Source organism: Scomber japonicus, chromosome 22 (genome assembly GCF_027409825.1).
Source record: "Scomber japonicus isolate fScoJap1 chromosome 22, fScoJap1.pri, whole genome shotgun sequence".
In the NCBI taxonomy this organism is placed as follows: Eukaryota; Metazoa; Chordata; class Actinopteri; order Scombriformes; family Scombridae; genus Scomber; species Scomber japonicus.
This window is the reverse complement of record NC_070599.1, coordinates 17167646-17188664: the sequence shown is the minus strand read 5'-3', so window position 1 is coordinate 17188664 and position 21019 is coordinate 17167646. Positions and strand designations below refer to the sequence as shown.

General features: G+C 40.2%; 5 protein-coding genes across 5 annotated transcripts; 2 read left to right on the top strand and 3 right to left on the bottom strand.

Annotated features, from left to right (window-relative positions):
- Positions 1 to 1305: 1305 nt before the first annotated feature.
- On the bottom strand, positions 1306 to 2992 carry LOC128383493 (tripartite motif-containing protein 16-like). The gene has a single exon (XM_053343106.1). The coding sequence runs from the start codon at positions 2893 to 2895 to the stop codon at positions 1306 to 1308; it is 1590 nt and encodes a 529-aa protein (XP_053199081.1). The 5' UTR covers positions 2896 to 2992.
- A 1950-nt stretch (positions 2993 to 4942) lies between these two features.
- On the bottom strand, positions 4943 to 6511 carry LOC128383492 (tripartite motif-containing protein 16-like). The gene has a single exon (XM_053343105.1). It carries the CDS (start codon positions 6509 to 6511, stop codon positions 4943 to 4945), a length of 1569 nt encoding a protein of 522 aa, XP_053199080.1.
- A 2415-nt stretch (positions 6512 to 8926) lies between these two features.
- Positions 8927 to 10329, top strand: homezb (homeobox and leucine zipper encoding b). Its single transcript, XM_053343104.1, has one exon. The coding sequence runs from the start codon at positions 8927 to 8929 to the stop codon at positions 10304 to 10306; it is 1380 nt and encodes a 459-aa protein (XP_053199079.1). The 3' UTR covers positions 10307 to 10329.
- Positions 10330 to 10827: 498 nt separating this feature from the next.
- cideb (cell death inducing DFFA like effector b) lies at positions 10828 to 14394 on the bottom strand. The gene is made up of 5 exons (XM_053343606.1): positions 14233 to 14394; positions 13717 to 13831; positions 11843 to 12001; positions 11539 to 11729; positions 10828 to 11379 (listed from the first exon to the last, which is right to left on the bottom strand). Exons 1-5 carry the CDS (start codon positions 14256 to 14258, stop codon positions 11238 to 11240), a joined length of 633 nt encoding a protein of 210 aa, XP_053199581.1. The 5' UTR covers positions 14259 to 14394; the 3' UTR covers positions 10828 to 11237.
- A 1486-nt stretch (positions 14395 to 15880) lies between these two features.
- tinf2 (TERF1 (TRF1)-interacting nuclear factor 2) lies at positions 15881 to 20671 on the top strand. Its single transcript, XM_053343608.1, has 10 exons — positions 15881 to 16006; positions 17153 to 17355; positions 17474 to 17581; positions 17933 to 18028; positions 18169 to 18279; positions 18481 to 18604; positions 18716 to 19529; positions 19972 to 20030; positions 20153 to 20232; positions 20525 to 20671. The coding sequence occupies exons 1-10, from the start codon at positions 15979 to 15981 to the stop codon at positions 20639 to 20641; spliced, it is 1740 nt and encodes a 579-aa protein (XP_053199583.1). The 5' UTR covers positions 15881 to 15978; the 3' UTR covers positions 20642 to 20671.
- Positions 20672 to 21019: the final 348 nt, after the last annotated feature.

Here is a 21019-nt window from a genome sequence, read left to right as displayed (position 1 = left end):
GTTTGGGTTTGAAATATATAAAACTTTTAGGAAAAAGTAGGCAAACTATGAAATCCAGGTAATGATCAGCCCAGGTTAATTTAGCACAAAATCTTCCAATTAATCAATCATATTCATTTACAATTTCATTATTTATATTTAATCATGTTTGCATCTTTAGTTTTGCTCCATTTCTCGTGGAAATTGTCTGAAAAGACAAAACACACGTATAAAATAATACACAAAACACTGCTAGGTTGAAGATTAAACGATTATTATTGTACAATAAGGAGACAGCATACACACAGAGTGACATCAGCTCATCTCAACAAGCAAATAAACCTAATCTATTATAGCTTAAAAAGGAACAAAGAAATAGTCAAACATATCAGTTTATATTGATTAGAGCCAATGGTAAAATATACATCTGCAGACACATGAGAGTTAGAGAGTCATACATCACCAAAACACAGGAAAGTCAGGGCTTCAAGCCATAACTGATTCTTAACATCTCACAATGTCCTCCTCTGAGCACACGTCACAAAGATAACTTGCAGGTCCTTTTGTTTAATGTCAGACTCAGACATGTTTTCAAAAGCCTGAGATTGCTTCATTTGTTTTTTGTTGAATATTGTTCACTGTTGAGTCCTGAGGATGCTCCTTGTTGGCCCCTGGTTGACTCTGTTTTAGCAGAAAACTGAAAATGAAATCAAATGTAACTGAATTTTGTTTGTTCATTCGTCTCTGGTCTCTCAGTCTGTGGTCTGACTTCTCTGCTGCAACAGCACCACAGAACAGTTTCAGTGTCCTGACAGCTTAGTCTCACATGCTAAACCAAACCTTCAGGGGTGGAGTCACGGTGATGTGACTGAAGCCATTTTGTTATGTTTACTGCAAAATTAAAATTTTATCTCATGGGAATTTATTTCTGAATTACACAAACACTTTGGCATTGCCCTTTGGTTGTGAAATACATTACAATTTTAGTAAAAGGCATGCAAACTATGGATTCCAGGTAGAAATCAGTTCATGTTAATCTAGAACAAAATCTTTTAATTAATTCATTATATCAATTTACATTTTCATTATTTATATTTAATCATATGTCCCACTTATCTTAAAAATATCTCCATTTAGACTTGATTTACACCTGTCATCATTATTACTGAACTATGTATTAATTTCACTATAACTTGGCACTGATCAGTGACATTTATAGTCACTCAGTGAAAGTAAAATCTGATTCTGATAATGATTCATAGGCATTAAAATGAATATGATGAATCATTTGGAGATGTGGGCTGTAGACATCAACATGCCTTTCAATTACAGAAGTTCACAAAACACCTCTGTGATGGGCGGGGGACCGATAACTTGTCCACAAGAACAGGTATTCTGGCAAGACATGCCGTAAAAGGTCCCTATTTGATTGTATCCATCTCTGGTCTCACTGTAAACCATCCCACATGAGCATTTCCATTCCTTCTGGTATTGTGGTTGAGCTCCAAATAGACTTTGACTTGCCTTATTCACACTCTGTTGTGACTTTTTCCCTTCAAAACGAACAAAAGGAGCTAGTTCCCAGTTGGAGGAGCTGATTTTAACTGTGACTATTTTCATTCTCTGGTTCTGGCCGATCCTGCTGAAGAACGATAATGAGTTAGGAAAGCTCCACACCACTTCCACTTTTTGTGGTCGTGCCATTATCTTTGTGACATCTTCACCTGGAGGGTTGATCGGCTGAAGAGAGACACTGCGTTTTTTCTCTTGATTGGGCTTTTGCATGTTTTGCATGGATTCAGATGCTTCGATAACCTCATCATATTCTGTTGTGAGAAAGCTGAGATTGTTACCTTCTTTGCAGCACAGTCCATAGACATCTCCATTGTTCGACTCTTTTGCATATTTTTTGTCACATAAACCAACGGTCCAGTCACAGTCTTCAGAAAGGCTGATCACCCACCTCTGAAAGTTGGGAACCGACTGGGTACTCTTAAGGTGAAAAATGCTGGACGTGGAAGAGTTTTGTTCCAGCTTATCAGTGTAGAAAACCTTCCTCTGGTCTTTGGACAGTGATATGCCAGGGCCCCAATTCTGCGGGTCAAAGATCAGGTCTGAACTAGTAGCAATGAGCTCCTGGTGGTTTTCAGGGTCAACCAGAGTCAACAAAGAACACCACAACTGGTCTGCTTGCTCAGTCATCTTTTCACCACCCTGTCTCATCTCCTCAACCAGTTTATCACGATCGCTGCCAGGCTCCAACCCTTTTCTCAGATCCACGGCCTTGGCCTTCTCCATATCCTGATGCACCTGAGAATACATCTGCAGGAATCTGAAGGTGTCTTTCTCCTCCTGTGCTGCTTGCATGCTGCTCTTACTGGTTTTCATGGCCACCATACGAGCAGAGACTGAACTCTGGACGCTGGTCAAGGCGGTGTCACGCAGCTTACTCACAGCCTCAATGAGACGCACACTGCAGCGACCCAGCTTCTCTCTTTCACTTTTCTCCCACTTTTCCAGACTCACGTTCTCATCATCAGTTTTCACCAGTAAAGCCTGCTGCTCAGCACTGAGCTTTTCCATGAGCTCCTTGTGGGCTGTGGAGAAGGTCTTCATGTTGTGCAGGCGGTGCTGGCCTTCAATGGCACAGGAAACACAGAGACAGGTCCTGTCATCCAGACAGTAGTACTCCAGCAGTTTGCCATGTTGAGGGCATTTAGTGGTCCCACATAAAGCCATCGGCTCAGTCAGAGGATGAGTTTGTATCAACACAGGAGTGGTCAGGTGGATCTGGAGATGCTGGACGCACATGGAGATCTCACATTTCATGCAGGTCTTTCGTGCTGGTTTCCTGTCCTCATCTGTGCACACGTCACAAAAGATAACTTGCGGGTCTTTTTGTGTACTGTCAGACATGTTTTCAAAAGCCTGAGGTTGCTTGATTAGTTTTCTGTTGAATATTATTGGGTGTTGAGTCCTCAGGATGCTCCTTGTTGGTCTCTGGTTGACTCTGTTTTGGCAGAAAACTGAAAATGAAATAAAATTATGATGAATGTTGTTTATTCACTCATCTCTGGTCTCTTAGTCTCTGGTGATACTGGTTACGTTCCAGATTCAGATTTCACTCACAAAGTATAACAAATAATATGATGCATTAATCTAAACCTATGGACTTACGGCATATAGCATAACAAGCAGACTTTTGAATATGAAATCAAATTAAGATTGAATCTTTTTAGTCACTTATTTATTTACTTTTTGTGAATTACTTTTTATTGAATTCAAAATGTCCACAATGTGCTGAGGAAACTTGAATCTGTATTGTGAATATTGTTGCTTATTTGCCTTGGCCAACTGCTACATTAGTTAATAATTTATCATGTTTTATCACTGGGTGACACACCTAACCACAAAAAAGAGGGTTATCATCGCTGTTTGTCGGGATGTGCAGAATGTATGAAATGAAGTGATGACAACAAATAAAGTATAAAAAATATAATGCATCAATAATTAAACTATCCATAAGTTAGAATTAAAAGCTACAGTGGCCACCAGCCTCAAATGACGGAAGAGCTGGGTGGTTAAATTTGCGCAGTTCTCACAAGTGCAGCTTCAATCAGTAAACAGACAAATAGTTGTATCTGTGGTGTAGACAAATTAGTTATACATATGACAGAAAAGATACATACCAAAAAAATCTTACCCCTGTAATTTGTCCTTTCTGATTCTCTTTTTGATCTCTCCTCTACAGCAACACTGCAGAACAGTTTCGTTTTCCTAAGAACTTAAGTCTCACATGTTGACACAAACTTTCAGGGGTGGAGCTGAGTGGACGTGACTGGTGACGTGACACCGGTTTGAACAACCAGTCTGTTGTGTTTTCATGTTTTTAGTATCTTGTGATACTACATATCCTCTCTGTATTGCACGCAGGTGTAACCACCAATACCCTTGTATCTGTCCATTACCAGCTATATCAGTTTCTTCCATGTTTGTGTGGTTCTTTCACATGAACAGACACAATTTCCGGCATTTTTATTTATTCTCAACATTTAGACTTTATTCTCAAAATGAAAAAAACATTTTTACACACATTTGAAAAAAAAAGGTCTGGCTTTAATATTCCTCATCCTACATTTGTATGTTGGTGTTGCTCTTTGGGTGTGAAATATATAACATTTTAAGGAAAAAGCGGGCAAAATATGAAATCCAGGTAGTGATCATTCCAGGTTAATCTAGCACAAAATCATCTAATTAATGAATCATATTCATTTACAATTTCATTATTTATATTTAATCATGTTTACATCTTTAGTTTTACTCCACTTCTCGTGGAAATTGTCTGAAGACATGAAACACACGTATAAAATAATACACAAAACACTGCTAGGTTGAAGATTAAATGATTATTGCTGTACAATAAGGAGACAGCATACACACAGAGTGATATTAGCTCATCTCAATGAGCAAAGAACAAACCTAATCTATTAGCAGCAGACACATGAGAGGTAAAGAGTCATACCCAAGACAAAGGAAAGTTAGGGCTTCAAGCCATAATGATTCACAACATCATCCCAAAACTCAGAGCATCTAGCATATTTGGACATGAGCCAAAGTGAGTGGAAAGCAATGGGCCTTTAAAGATAACAAAGAACATTCCTCCAGACACACACACATAGTTACGCTGTAGAAAGCAGCCTCAATCTTGTATTAAAATAACAAACCAACCATTTGATCATCCTTTGCTTTCACACACTCATCTTCACACTTATCTTCTTAAACTTGATTTGCACCTTTTATACCCATTATCATTATTACAGAACTATATATTAATTTAACTGCAACTTGGCACTGATCAGTGATATTTTATTCACCCAATGGAAGGAAGAAAAGTCCAATTCTGATAATGATTCATAGGTATTGGAATGAATATCATTAATAATGTGGAGGTATGAGCTGTAGATTACAGAAGTTCACATAACACCTTTGTGATGCGCTGGACAATAAGTCCTCCACAAGAACAGGCGGCCTGGGGAGACTTATTGTAGAGTTGCCGTCCATCATGGTATCCATTGTTGGTCTCAGTGTAAACCTTCCCGCATGAACATTTCCATTGCTTCTGGCATTGTTGCTGAACAACTCCATACGTATTCAAGCTCTTTTGTGGCTTTTTCCCTTCACAGCCAACAAAAGGAGCTAGGTTATAGCTATTGGGGTGGATGTCAATTGTGACTATTTTTGTTCTCTGGTGCTGACCGATCCGGTTGAAGAACGATAATGAGTTAGGAAAGCTCCACACCACTTCCACTTTTTGTGGTCGGGCCATTATCTTTGCCACATCTTTACCTGGATGGTAGATCTGTTGAAAATAAGTTCTGCGGGTGGAATATTGCCTCATATTACCATTTCCTCTAGAGAAACACTCATTATATGATGTTGTGAGAACACTGAGATTGCTACCTTCTTTCCAGCACAGTCCATAGACGTCATAGTCATAGTCATAGTCATTAGACTTAAACTCTTTTACATGTTTTTTGTCACATAAACCAACGGTCCAGTCACAGTCTTCAGAAAGGCTGATCACCCACCTCTGAATGTTAGGAACCGACTGGGTACTCTTAAGGTGAAAAATGCTGGAAGAGTTTTGTTCCAGGTTATCAGTGTAGAAAACCTTCCTCTGGTCTTTGGACATTGACATGCCAGGGTCCAAAGTCTGTGGGACAAAGATCAGGTCTGAACTAGTAGCAGTGAGGTACTGGTGGTTTTCAGGGTCAACCAGAGTCAACAAAGAATAACACAACTGGTCTGCTTTCTCAATCATCTTTTCATGACCATGTGTTATCTCCTCAACCAGTTTATCACGATCGCTGCCAGGCTCCAACCCTTTTCTCAGATCCACAACCTTGGCCTTCTCCATATCCTGATGCACCTGAGAATACATCTGCAGGAATCTGAAGGTGTCTTTCTCCTCCTGTGCTGCTTGCATGCTGCTCTTACTGGTTTTCATGGACACCATACGAGCAGAGACTGAACTCTGGACGCTGGTCAAGGCGACGTCACGCAGCTTACTCACAGCCTCAATGAGACGCACACTGCAGCGACCCAGCTTCTCTTTTTCACTTTTCTCCCACTTTTCCAGATTCTCACTTTCATCATCAGTTTTCACCAGTAAAGCCTGCTGCTCAGCACTGAGCTTTTCCATGAGCTCCTTGTGGGCTGTGGAGAAGGTCTTCATGTTGTGCAGGCGGTGCTGGTCTTCAATGGCGCAGGAAACACAGAGACAGGTCCTGTCATCCAGACAGTAGTACTCCAGCAGTTTGCCATGTTGAGGGCATTTAGTGGTCCCACATAAAGCCATCGGCTCAGTCAGAGGATGAGTTTGTTGCAACACAGGAGTGGTCAGGTGCGCCTGTAGGTGCTCGATGCACATGGATATCTCACATTTCGTACAGGTTTTTCGTGCTGGTTTCCTGTCCCCTGTACACATGTCACAAAAGACAAATCGTGGATCCTTTTGTCTACTGTCAGACATATTTTCAAAAGCCTGACATCGATTCATTTGTTTTTTGTTGGCTGTTATTTGGCGTTCAGTCCTTGGAAATCTCCTTGTTGCTCCATGGTTGACTCTCTGTCTCTGGTGTGCATTATTTGCAGCAGCCATGAGGTCTTCAAGGTCCATTTCTGTTCAGTTGAATAAACACCTCCAGGTGTCACATGTAAACAAAAAATTGGTTCTGAAGTAAATTTAATGGCCTCAAATCAGTTGTTGACCTGTCTCCGATCCCTTAAGAGTGTGATTGAGCTCGGACACAGTGGCTCTTCCAGGTGGTATGATTTCTCAGGAAGTGTACTCTTGAACTTATCTTGGTACAATTTAATGTCATATGCTCATAAAAAGCCTCACCCAGTTTGCAGTTCGAGGTGTCCTCCCAATAGTTTTACAGACGTCTCTTTTACAGTGTTGGTCTATGAGGAAAATGTTTTTGGGCCACAGTGAGATTTTTTGCTGCATTACTGCAAGTGACCATTGGGAATAATGGCTACAAGGCATCATCGCATAATGGCAACAAGGCATCATCGCAGTATCCAGCTCTTATAATACATATATACGCTTGTAGACCACAATAATGAAAATGTTAAATTAGGAAGTGACATAATATGATTTCTTTAATAGTTTTACCAAAAAAAGCTTTGAGTTAGAAATGTAGTGAAAATAAAGCAAGACAGAGTTTGCCTGAGCCCCCAAATTACTCCGGCCCTGCTTACAGGTACCTCAATGATAATGGCTGTGTTTTATGGCAGCTGTTTTGAATGGGTTGAACTATTGTAGTTTGTGGAGCTGTTTACAGCATTCTGATATATATAATTGGATCATTTCATCATTTTTTATTCTGAACTTGCTGAAGTGGCCATCTCATTGATAAACCACGAAGTATTAGTGTACAGCTGACCATGCAAGCTGATTTTAGGGAGTGTTAATTGATCTTGACCCCCACCAGGAGGCGGGTTTGAGCAGGAAAAAAAAACCAACCCAATCACACTAACAAGTTATTGCCTGTGAGGTAAGAGACCATGCACCTTAAATAAACCACGAAAAAGATTAATAAGTAGAGGTGAAAAAATCTAATTATCGTCTATGCACAATCGCAGTGTAACAGACATTTAGCAATGATAGCCTGCTTGGTGCAATGTGAGTAGAAGAAGGATAACTTTAGCTTAGCACTAGGCAGCTACCAAAGCTAATATTTAGCATTAAACTAACATTAACAAGAACAAACCGACTACTGTGATGTCGGGACGAGTGGTTTTTAGCTCAGTTAATACATAAGTACTAACGATTTGTAACTTTATTGTTGGTATTGTCACTGTAGACTAACATTAGCTTATCCCAGTTAGCCATGTTAAGTCCATAAAGGTCATGAACTATCAGTTTTAACTATCAGTTAATATCATCTATTAAACATTCAAGTTGGAGCTTATTTTGCTGCATTTCTAATACATCTGCCAGCTGAATGAATGCAACACTATTTTTTTGGGCTTGCAATAATTTAGATATTTGATCACTATTATTTCAGGCAAGGCAAGTTAACTTTTTATAGCACATTTCAACAACAAGGCAACTCAAAGTGCTTTATTTAAGACATTCAAAGTATTTTTAAGACAATGTGCAAATGAAACACTATAAAAGGACATAGCTTAAGCAAAGATATAATGAGACATAAAATATAAGAATAATATCAAAGTGCAGTGTAAGATAATTAACAGACAGGTGACAAATTAAAGGAAAAACCAGTACAGGTCTAAATGCTTGACCCCCACAGTGAGGGGATCCAGTGGCTCTGTTATGCTGTGGGGGGCATTTTCACGGCATGGGTAGGTCCACCTGTCCCCGTCACTACAAATCAATACAAAGGTGACTGCTCACCTTTATCCTGCAATGAAACATTTCTATCCTGATGGGAGTGGTCTTTTTGAGGATGACAGGTTTGATTAGTGTGAAACTGAAGTGAACCCAGCTGAGCACCTATGGGAGATTTTGAACTAACATGTTAGACAGCGCTCTCCACCACCATCATCATCAAAGCACTAAATGAAGGAATATCTTTGGTGTTCATCCCTCCAGTAGAGTTCAGACACTTTTAGAATCAATGCTAAGGCACATTGAAGCTGTTCTGGAGGCACACGACGACCCAACACCTTAATAAGACACTATGTTCTTTTTTTTCCTTTAATTTGTCACATGTTTGTTTGTTGAGTACAGAAACTCAATGCTGCTTCTCCAGGTTTAGTTTGGAGCTGGTAAATATGACTCATATTTGCTTAAACGAAGGGGTAACTTTAATTAGACAGATACATATTTTCCCCCTAAATGTCTTAATGGCATTTTGGTAATGGACCTTTTCTGTTTATCTTGTCTCAGCAGGAGTCATCACCACAGAAGATAAAGATGAGGCAGACAGCTAACACAGAGCCTCCCGGGATCAGACAAAATACTCCTAACGCTCATGGAGAGACTCCGACAATATCAGAAAGGGACTTTGCTCCATCTGCTTTCAACCTGAACCAGAGCAATGCTGTGTGCCTCCCCCTTGTCTCTGAGAATCAGAGGCTCATATGGGTAAACTCGAACCAGATCGACCTGCAGCTGGATGGTGCGGCAGAACTCGACAAGGCCTTCGACAGGTTTCCATACTTGACGCTGAAACAGACAGAAGGGCTGGCGCAGCGCTGCTCCCTTCACCCGGACCAGGTGAAGGTGTGGTTCATGCTACAGAGGCTCCGCTACGGCATCAGCTGGGACTATGAAGACATCTGCAAGATCCGGGAGAAGTTCAAATCAAATCTGGGAAAGGAAGAGCTGCAGAAGAGGATGGGAAAAGAAGAAGGGGAAGAAGATAGTGGAGTGATGAAGGTGCAGGAGAAAGAGGTGAAGGAGTGTGGTGAGATTAAAGCAGGAGAGGTGAGGGAGGAAGATGTGTGTGTTAATGAGCAAATAGGGAATACTCAGAAAAAGCGAAAAAGGATGAGGAGAAAGGAGAGAACAAATCAGCAAACATCTACCCAGACAACGCTTTTCACCAGAAAGAAAAAGAAAGCAAAGAAAAGATTGCCGCCCCTCTACGAGTGGCCGACTCAGAAGAGCTTTGTGGTACCCGATGAAAGGCTGGATGCAAGTTCTCCGCTCATCCTCCAAGCTCTTGAAACACCTCCACTGACTGAAACGCAGAGAGGACTTCACAGCTTCCCCTCCTCCGCCTCAAATGTTCCTGCGACCCCTGTGAACGGCGGCTTTGAGGAGAAACCAGAGATGGAAGCTCAACCGCAGGGAGGACTACACACAGAGTTTACACCCTACGACAGCACCGTCACTGATGTGAGCCAACTGTACACAACGAACAGTAATCCTGTTGTCGCAGACGGGTCTCAAGAGTGCTCTCAAGAGTGCTCTCAAGAGTGCTCTCAAGAGGCGGACGCGCAACCCACTCGGATCCGCTGGCGAACGAAAACGCAGACCCAGCTGGCGATGATGAAGGTGGCTTTCGCAAGCTGCCAGTATCCAGAAAGCGAGTCCTACGACAGGCTGGCGGAGCAGATCGGCGTTCACCGCTACGTGTTAGTGCAGTGGTTCGGCGACATGCGCTATTACGTCAAGAGAGGAAAGCCACGCTGGATGAGTGAGGAGCAGCACAGCCAAGCACTGGCCAACATCAAGTACAGGCAGTTCCTGAAAGCACTGGAGAAGGAGCAGCTGGAGTGCGACCGAAAACCAACCATGAAGATGAAGCTGGAGACGGGCAAAAGCTACAGTGATGGTGAATGGGAATGAAGATAAATCATTTATTAACGTTTGGAAAAGTTTGTGCATTCTTAGTTAATTAGATCAGGTTGTTATGGAGTTGAACTTTAAGATGCGTTCATGTGAATTTACACGTTCTGTCATATGGGGAGAAAAAAAGTTTTAATTAATGTTATTGTGATTATTTAATATGTTTAACATGGTTGTACAGTATTTTCCAAAGCTTCTCATTTGCAGTCTACAAAGATTGTTAATGATCTTTGCATGTGATTGAACATGAAGGCGTTCCTTTGTGCTGTGCAGACTTCTTTTGTTATTCAAGTAAAACACTTTCATTGCTTGTTGTTTAAAAATGGCTCTTATTTTAGTCATATTCCACACACGCATTCATAAACTATGACATAAAATATTTTTATTTAGTATATATATACTGTAATACTTCATTTTACAAAGAGTTTTAGTTCATATCTAAAATACAGTAATTACATCATGTATGTGTTCAGTTATCACTTGTAATTTCAGAGCTGATAGAAGCCGACGTTCACTTACAACACAATCCTGTTTATGTTTATTATGTAGAATATATTGCACAGAAAATGAAAAGTACATTAATAGCTATGAAATTCACTCTCATGTTACCCGACATACATTATAAAGCTACCATAGTTGCTAAGTACAGTTTCTAACAATCATATAAGATGCGTTTCTCTTTTTTTTGTTCTTCTTTTTACAACCTGAAATCATCAAAATGTTAAAGGTGCACTGTTATACAATCACCACATAAAAGAGCATCACTGTTATTAATACCACCTTAACAGGTATTCATGTTTGTTTTCTCCCTCTTAAGGAGGTAAACTAATTTAGACAACATGCCGCCTACCAAATGAGAAGCTCATTACTCGGAGTGAACGCAGAAGAATCCGTATTATGATATCAGATGTCTCTCTCTCTCTCAGCTCTGTCAGTTCCAGTTGGCGGTGTACTCTGCCCTCTGTGGCTGCCAAAGCTCAGCGCCTTCGATAATGCGGCGGATCATGGAGGCAGTAGTGATGAGCAGGTGTCCGGCGGCCTGAAGGAGGGTGGAGGCAACACGAAGAGTCTCTCTGGAAGAAAACAAGGTGTCATCGGTTACATTTGGTATTGACAATTTGCTGCAAAGACTCTTTTGAATGAGAGGTTAAAATTGATATATAGAGGATATAATTTGACAAGAATATATGTCAGATTAAAGAGGACATTAATTCTACTTCCCCTCGGCTCACCTGAGGACTTTCTTGGGCCCCAGACACTGAAAATCAGCGCTGACGGAGTACAGGCCTTGAAATGTGGCCTTCACGCTCAGGGAGCCGAACAGGTCCCTTGGGCTCATTCGGTAAAGGTCAAAGGTGACGCGGGCGATGTCCTTTCCTGTCCGAGGCTTGTTGTAGTCTTGAGATCTGGAAACTACTGCACCCTGAAGAAGATCAGAGGCAACAGTCAAATATACTAAATGTCCCAAACTCACAGGAGCCTCTCAGTTACAACTTGAATAGATACAATGCTGTTTAATTCTTTGGTTAATCGTACCGCTTGTGGTCTCCATGTCTGTCCGGGCTCCAGAGCCATGAGCATGGTGTTGTCAGGCAGGGTCATGAGGAACTCATCAGAGTCCACCTCAGTACCATCTTCCTCACACACCAGAGACAGAGACAGTGCAGACAGGGACAGCAGCAATGCCTGGCACACCTACAGCACAGATTCAAGAGAGAAAAAATGCCTTGATGTCTTAAATAGTGCACATCCTCTTGTCTCAACTGTAATTTTACTTGCTTTACAGTATATATATATACCGGTACATATAAGTAAGTAGGAAGTAAGAATGAGATGATAATGTGTGAATAACATATAAAAATTAGAAAAGCAGGAACTCCAATACAAAGACTGTCATCTCATCTAATTTAACGGATTGTTAATCTCATTTTTTTTTTTTTAAGTATATTTTTTGGGCCTTTTTGCCTTCAATGCCTGCAGTGAGGACTGTAGCCTCAACACATGGGGCAGGTGCTCTACCCACTGAGCTAAACACCGCCACTGTTACTCTCATGTTAGAGTGCAGTAGTGAGGACTTAAACTAAAACTGTCTGAAACTAAACTAAAGACTAAATTGCAATTTAAGCAAGTTGCAAATATGACTCATGTAAAAGGTAATACCATGCAGTATGTAGCTGTATAAACTCATACAAGAGTAATCCCTCTCAATCATCACTTAGACCCACTAGCAGCATGTGGTGGTATATGTTTCAACACAGCCTGGATTTTCTTATTATTTTGCGGTGTTCAGGACACTTTTCGGTGTCAACATTTAGGCAGTAGGTGTGTAGCATTCCAGCCAATAACAGTGCAGAGGTGTGAGGTTGAAACCAGGTTACATCACTGTCTCTCTCCTCTGCTACACCCTGCTCTCTGTCTCTGTCATAGATGTATGAAGAGCTGCATGTGTGTGTGTCTGTTTGATCGTAGGCAGGACTGAGGAGCAGCGAGGCCCCAGGAGACGGGATGAAGCTCTCTCTCTCTCTCTCTCTCTCTCTCTCTCTCTCTCTCTCTCTCTCTCTCTCTCGGTATGCCTTTAAAGCTACACTCCACGTCTTATCTCTGAATCAGTCTGAGTGCAACCTCCTGACCTCATGGGATCATCTAATTGACGTCATCAGTTCCTTGAGATAATGAAACATCCCGTCTGAAGATTTTGGACAATTATCTTTTAATAATGTATAGACTTTATGACCTCGATTTAAATATTTTCATTTTTATGCCTTATTATTATTATTATTATTATTATTATTATTATTATTGTTATCAACCAAAACCATGAGGAGAGAACACATTAGTCCAGTTTTAGCTGATCTGCACTGGCTTCAGAATTGACTTTAAGGCCCTCAAAGCCCTTAATGAGCTAGGATCAAGCTGCATGGTTAACTCCCTTGTTATCTATCTGTCTTCAAGAACACTACGATCATCTGCTGCTGGTTTATTGGAGACTCACAGCAACAGCAGAAAGACAATCAGGGATGAAGCAGTTAACTCTTAGATTCCATCTTATATTAATTTAGGTTTTTATTTTTTTATTTTCTGTTTTTTTTTAAAACATTGTTTTATGCTCCTTTTATGTTCCTTTAATGTGACGCACTTGGTGTATCATGTAATTTATTTTGTTGTAAAGCACTTAGAGCTGCATTTATTATATGAAAGGTGCTATATGAAATGGTTATTATCATTATTATTAGTAGTATTGAACTTTTTATCACCTTTTGTTTTACATGTTCTACTCCTCTAACATCATTTTTAGTGTTGTTTTCCCTCTCTTCTTTTTTGTTGTATAGATAATACAAACAGTTATATAACCTGATCTGAATCTGGACCTGTAATTCTTCCTATTGTTTTAGTTTTACAGTCACGCTCACCCTCTCTTTCAGCTCCTCCAGGGTCCCAGCGGTGATGCCCTTCTTGGTCTCCCTGTTTTGACTGCACACCCTGAAAGGTCGCTGTGGCGGCGACCACACTCGCTTAGTTACGGATCTGAGGGCAGATAAGATAGAAAAGTGATTCAATTGTTAAATATGTTGGACTGGGTGTAATACACGCTCTGTGTGGATCCTCTGAGAGTTTGATTCGTATCACGGCTTTTACTGAAAACATAAACGATGGGTTGACTGTTTACATACAATCAATATTTATAACAGTGTGAGTGATTTTCCTACATTAGATTAGAAATCTTTTCATACCTCACACTGTTTCTACCTCTACTTCTCAGTAAACCAGGCTTGACAATATTAGCTTCCAATTACATAGATTAGTTACTTACATACTAAACTTTACACTCATTTTGGGAGCTCTAAAAGCTGCACTGTGTTGTTTAGGTTGTTGATCAAATGTATCGTGAGGCAAATCAATACAAATGAAACTGATTCTTCACTTACTTGAGAAATGACGATGTGGTATCCATTTTAGTCGGTGTCTTGCTTTTCTCTTCTCACAGCCTTAGATCTTTTTGTTGGGTAGTCTTTAGTGAGATCAACTGTAATAATGTTGATCAGCACTGCTTGTATTTGACCCAGCAGGTGGACTTTGCTCTGAACATGGTGATCATTCAGATACAGAAAAGCACAGGGCAATGTTCACCAGGCCTCTGTGTGTGTGTGTGTGTGTGTGTGTGTGTGTGTGGAGAGAGACATCCTCCTCTCATCTGCCAATCAAAATATTTATTGCGTGCATTGCGTACTGGATTTTTAAGGCCTGAGGACTGTTGCACAAAACCTAGATAGTGGATTAAACTGGGATTTACCCTGGCTGAATTTGGCTGGGACCAAAGCAGAGGCACATACATCACCATGGAGATTTATCCTGCTCCAGACCAGGCTTCTTTAATACTGGTGTCTTATTTATTCAGTCAGCTGTCACTTAAAGTTATTTTATGGTCTTCTGTAGATTATGTATCCTGTCATTAAGTTATTTTAATTGTAGCTAATGATCATATTTTTTTATAATCATACATGCCACTCATTATTAGTTAGGCTTACTGTCAGATCGTTTTATTGAAGACTGTGGTTCATACTGCTGTCAGAGGTTTGTTGAATATACTACTGAAGTTTTTTAATTGATTAGAAACGGCTGATGAAACAAAGGTGTATTCAAAAAAGTCAAAAATGCATTTAAAAGTTTATCTTGAGATTAAATAAGTCTTCAGTAGTCTGGGTTAGTCATATTAAGTGAACATCTGACACATTTACAGCCTTTTAAACATCAAATCCTCTCATTGTGACAGTAATATTTAAAGATATCTACTTTATTTGACTCATTTGGACTGCTGAAGCTTCATATTAGCTTCAGATACAGACATAATGCATTATAAAGGGATTGTCAAATGGCCAGTATGAAGAGGAGGAATGATTACAGCAAGAATAAAATATTAAAGTGTTCATTTGGGCACCTGGTTGTTGTTTAAAGGCAGATAAAAGACAGGAAAAATCATTTAACTTAACTTTATAGGATATTAAAATTGCAAATATGCTTGTATTTGTATTTTTTAGCATCTTCTGTGGGCAAATAACAGTTTTTTAATTGTACATTATTGTTATTTATATGCTCAATAAAATGCTCTGACATTCCGCACACCATTCCGTCTTATTTCCTACTACATTTTCTTTTCTTTTTAACCATTTTTTAATAAAAACACAACATGTTTACAAACCAGTGAAGTGTTGTTAACATTAGGTCTGAGGACTGTTACGTCATATCCTTGGAACACAAGTGGGAGCGCTCGTTTTAATAATTTAGAGTGTTGGAGTGGGCGGGGTTCTATAAACGGACCTATTGATCCCGCTAAAATGGCTAAGCACCGCCCATTCGGCACACGCATTATTAATAATCGAGCGGCTCGTATTGATGCAGTGAAGGCGGGAGGCTGAGAAGCAGAAAGTTTTTGGTAGAAGTGCCGCTAGCTTTTGTCAGGGGTTTCAACGTCGGCGCTGATGTGTAACGACAGGTTTAAGCGCTAACTCCGGTCATCGGTAGCGTTAGTAAACATTATTAAAGGGGCTTCTTCCTAAAAAATAACCTCACTTGGGTCAAATCCGTGTTAACGCGCGTCGCCTTTGTAGCTCACTCTGGAAGCAATCTGTAAAGGTTGCTAAGCTAACCTTACTAATTGTCCTATTTGACGCAAAATGGCAACCAGGAAACCTAAGCAAAGTGGTAAGTGTTAACAGTAAATGTGTCTGTGTGTAATCTGTCACTGTGGCAGGTGTGGCTGTCATATCACTTAATTACCCCTGTGTGCAGAGACAGAGGGGCAGATAAGACAGCTGATGATCGCCTAAATAAACTCCTGCACTCACAATCACTGACAACTACAACAGCTGGAGAGCAGAGTAGCATAATATTTAATCCTGCATGATTTAGCCTGAATTTGGAGCCATTGTCTCTTATTTTTTATGTTGTGTTCAAGTCTTAAAACAACAATCAGGTGCCTTGGAGAGCAGTAAAAGAGGTTTTTATCATGGTAATCATTCCTCCTGATCATACATCCTCTTAAAATGTATTGGACGATAATCCAGAGTATGTTTTGTGCCAAAATGCATTTAAAAGTTCATATCTTATCCAATCCACTAAAGTGCTGCACAAAAACAGACACTAAATAGATAACACAATAGAAGCACAATAAAATATGCATGTATACTCATACAATCAACACCCTACATGGTGTCAAAAGCCAAAGAAAAGAGGGTGTATATATAAATAGAAGGGTTCAGCAGTCTAAGTTAGTCATATTGGGTGAATATCTGCCACATTTCCAGTCTTTCTAGCTTCAAATGTCCTGTTTGTGTTTCCCTGTTGAGCTGTGATGGAAATATAGTAACAAAAAGAGGGATTTTGGCACTAAAAAGACTATACTGTTGAACAATATCTACTTGATTTTGGCTCATTTGGATGACTGAAGCTTCATATTAGCTTCAGATCAACTTTTAAATACATTTGTAAGACAGAAGGAGACTTGTGGATTTTATGCCCAATCATTGTAAATGCATTATGAAGGGATTTTCAAATGGCCAGTATGAACAGGAGGAATGATTGCTAACACTGCGGGATGACTCATACAGGGTTCAACGTTTCTGCTGTGTATCTTGTGGCTAGACTCAGACGTGCCTTAAAAGTGTTGCTAAAATCCTAAAAATAAACTCTAAAACAAACAGGGAGCCAGTGGAGAGAAGCCAGGATTGGGTTGATGTGATGTCGTCTCTTAAAACAACAACATCTGGAGAGCAGAGCAGCATACTATTTAATCCTGTCTGTATTTGGAGCCACTGTCTCTTATGTGTGTCGTCTCCTCCTCCTCCACAGATGCTAGCCTTCCTTTTGCTGCACTCCAGCTGCTGGCCCCGCCTGTGCGTCTGGTGTCCGCAGCCCTCTGGAAAGTGATGAAGCAGAGGGATGTGATGCAGTACGGGGTCGTGGAGGAGTTTGTGACCTCAGCTTGTGAGACCGTCCCTGGACTGCTCACCTTAAGACATCAGGGCAAACTGGCGCTGGGACTGAGAGCACGGGTGAGTTTCACAAGAGAAGATAAATCAGACATTAAGTCTCTTTTATTCTTCTCTGTTTCATTTTTACAGATATATTATTATCCTTATCCTAAGTATTATCTGCCTGACTTCTTTCCAGTTAATCTTGGAGCTGTGCCACACACAATCGGATGCGAAGGTGATTGAGACGCACCTGAAAAGGATCCGTGCACCTGCCCCTCCTTCACACTCCTCAGCTCCTACCGTGGTAAATAAGATTCAACATTACAACCACTGAGAAGATGCTGGAGATCATCACAGTATCAGGGCCTTGATATGGATGATATCTTTGGGGCAGGACTATTGGTGTATTCATACTATATTTAAACTAGGAGTCAGTGAGGGTTACGTGATCTGTGATGATTGAATTTAGTAGTGAGTTGGATATTGTGGTTAACCAGATAGACATTCATTGCTCATTTCACTTCAGACACAAAGACCATTTACTGTGTATCTTCCAGTTCTACCACCTCTGACTGAATATAATGTTAAAGCAAGTGTTTTTGAAAGCTGTGTGCTACAAACTGTACTTTTTTTTTATTGTTGTTCTTTTTCCTAGAAGAAGGATTTGAAAATTATGAACACAGTCGAACGTTTCCATGCAATGGTTCACGCGCTGCTAACAGACCCTGCAGAGAGAGAACAGTTCTTCAAGGTGAGTCCCTCTCCTTTAAAGTGTTCACAATCACAGGACCACATCATCAAATTTCCAGCTCTATGATATGATTATTTCAGAGTTAATCTATATAGGTATTTAACAGACAACTGTTCCTATTTTTTATCATCCTCTGATAGGAGGAGTTTCCTGTGGATTATGGTCCCACGTTTGACCAGGAACTGGAGAAGCTGCTGTGGGAGTTTCTAATTCGACTGGACCAGCTGCTCCCTGTTCCCAATTTAGCTCAGGTAGAAAGCATGTTTAAGGAAAAACTTCCCTTGTTTTGTTACTGCTTCTGTAAAAAGCAACTCTGTCCATTGTATAATTGTATAACTTTATCATTTTAAATGTTGAATATGAAAGCTGTTGTTATTACAGCCTTTAATCTTTAAATATATTTTGACTGAGTTTAAGGCAGAAAACTTTATTTAAAAACCATTTGTTTCTAGACTGTGTCGTGGCTCAGTGATGCCCCCCCTGTCCTGGAGGAGTGTGCACGAGCAGCCACCCAACCCCAGCTCCTGGAGATTTTGCTTAAGCATCAAACTTGTCTAGGTCACCTGGAGACAGCAGGTACATGATCATATGTTAGCGTCTTGGAAGGATGACCTCAACAGCAAGATCTCTGGTTTAGATTCCTAATAATTTCTGTTATTCAACATGCTGTCATTTTGCTTTTCACAGCATCACTCCCTCCAAACATGGGAGACTCCATCCTAACTTCACTCTCTCTGCCGCCCTCTGGAAGAGTCCCTTCAAATCAACCAACGGGACCCAGAAAGTCTTTTGCGGATGAGTCTAATGGCACACAGACAAAAGACAAAACACCATTTATTACACCTGTTATTGGACTAATATCTAATGACGATGTTCCATTTTTGAAACATCGTAAAGAGCTGGCCAGCTCAAAAGGAGCAACAAGTGTGAACTTTTACTCAAAGCAGAACTCAAAATTCACGTCTCTTAAACCGAAGCAAAAGTCCAAAGATGACGGAGAGAAAGAGGGTAGCGAGGAGGAGAGGAACTCCCCTGAAAGAAGCAGTGGAGTGAAACGCAAACAACCTGACGGAAGAGAGAGCGCGTCTGAAGAAGAGGAGGAAGTGTTATGTATAAGAACACCTGTGAAAATGAGACTGAGCGGAAATTTGAGGTTTGGTGGAAGTGTCCAGAGAGGAAACGACGAGAGTGAAAAAGATGAGGCGTGTAACACAACAGTCCTGGAAACCCGTATGAAGCAGCTGGGCGTCGGAACGCTGCACCTACCCGAAGATCCATCCCTGCACTCCATTTTCGTCTCGTGTCTCAACAGCGAGCCTAAAGTTATTATCGAAAAACTGTCAGTGACTCCTGCCGGCGTTAAGGTGACCGATCGAGGAGGACGTTCTTCATACAAGAATCGGCAGCATCAGAGGAAGAAATCACCCGTCAAAGCCTCCACACATAAAAGCAACCAACCTCAAAAGCTTGACTCAGACTTTCCTGGCTTGGATGATAAAGAGTAAGAGGCATAAAATGTGTTAGGATTTTTGCTAATGAGCTTTTCCTCAACTCCACTTTGGATTCTTGTATTTTAATTTGATTAAAACATAAGTCTGTTCTTTTGTACTAAACATATCAGGTATCATTGCTTTTCCAGGATTATGGTTGCTTGTGCTCACTGACCTAGATATTTTAAGTAAAGCATGCTTTGACACACTCATCCATATAATACATAATGTTTTACACAATAAATGCAACTGATATATTTTTTCCTGTTTCATTTGTTTTTTCTCTTCTCTTTGTCACATAGTATCAATGATGTACTCTTATCATCATCATTTAGCTTCATTTTAATGTTTCCTGTTTGTCTTTAGACTCATTTTAAGACTCCCTAAAGATTCACTTCTACCACTGAAACCATGACGTAATGATTTAATCGTATTATTGTCTCTACTTGACAGAAATCGGCCCATATTACCGAGTCTAAGCAGCTCCTCCTCTCACCAGCGGAGTCACACAGGTGAATTTACAAAAGCAGTAAAACAGCAGGCAGGGGATATTTTTAACAACTCGTATGAAGCAACGATGAATAATGAGCTGCGTTTTTTTTTTTTTAACAACTGTGCTTCCTTTCATGTTTAGAGACGTCGGTGCCACCAGGTGACGGTGAAGATTACGTGGCTGATTCTGAAGATGAGGCGACAAAGAACTTCAAAGGCAGAGTACGTATGCTCAAAACATGAGGCAGTGGAAATGATTAAAATAGAAAGATGGTGTTTGAATAATTGATTAGTTCATCTTTGATCCAAATTACAAATCATGGAGAGCATTTGTTTGAGGAAAGATTTCTATAATTAAAATGATTGTAGCTTAATTAATAAAACAAAAGATTGTCAGTGCCTCTGTAATGTTTCAATCAAGTCTTAAACAGTATATTAATTTACAGTACAGTATTTTAATATCAAGAGCTTTGTGCTTCCTTCAGTGTTTAATAATGGACTCTGTCTCCCTCAGCTGTTTGTGAAGCGCTACTACAAAACCAAACACGGCACTTATGTACCAACTCTGAGGGAGTACTGGAAACCCGGGATGACACGGCGGGATTTGTCTCCTCGCACTAAACGCAGATGATGACACGGATCTTCGATGCTAGGTTCAGTGTTGGGACTCTGACTGCTACTAGAGTCTTCTGTTGGTTTTTTAAATTATAGTTACCTTTTGTATTGTTCTGTTTTCATTGTAATATGAATCCCAACTGAGGATTGATTTTTTTAAATTTAAATAAGCTGTGTCATAGAAAACAAGAAATTGCATTATCCCTGATTATGAGCATTATCATGCAGACTAAACTGTTACTTTAATCCATGTATTTTTTCTGTTGCTGTAAATACATTATGATCAAACTTATAAATATTTTAAACCTGAAATGTATTATATGCTTAATCAATAAAGGTTTTTTTTTACTTATGTGACTGTGTCTGTCACACCCAGATAATGGTCTGTTCATTT

Excerpts from the sequence above, each read along its gene's own strand:
- homezb (XM_053343104.1), top strand. The coding sequence starts at position 8,927 with ATGAGGCAGACAGCTAACACAGAGCCTCCCGGGATCAGACAAAATACT.
- LOC128383492 (XM_053343105.1), bottom strand. The coding sequence starts at position 6,511 with ATGTCTGACAGTAGACAAAAGGATCCACGATTTGTCTTTTGTGACATG.
- LOC128383493 (XM_053343106.1), bottom strand. The coding sequence starts at position 2,895 with ATGTCTGACAGTACACAAAAAGACCCGCAAGTTATCTTTTGTGACGTG.
- cideb (XM_053343606.1), bottom strand. The coding sequence starts at position 14,258 with ATGGATACCACATCGTCATTTCTCAA. Across the intron at positions 13,832-14,232 it reads ACCACATCGTCATTTCTCAA|ATCCGTAACTAAGCGAGTGT; the intron begins GTAAGTGAAGAA and ends ATCTGCCCTCAG. Across the intron at positions 12,002-13,716 it reads TGGAGGAGCTGAAAGAGAGG|GTGTGCCAGGCATTGCTGCT; the intron begins GTGAGCGTGACT and ends TCTGTGCTGTAG.
- tinf2 (XM_053343608.1), top strand. The coding sequence starts at position 15,979 with ATGGCAACCAGGAAACCTAAGCAAAGTG. Across the intron at positions 18,605-18,715 it reads AGGTCACCTGGAGACAGCAG|CATCACTCCCTCCAAACATG; the intron begins GTACATGATCAT and ends TGCTTTTCACAG. Across the intron at positions 20,233-20,524 it reads CAAAGAACTTCAAAGGCAGA|CTGTTTGTGAAGCGCTACTA; the intron begins GTACGTATGCTC and ends TGTCTCCCTCAG.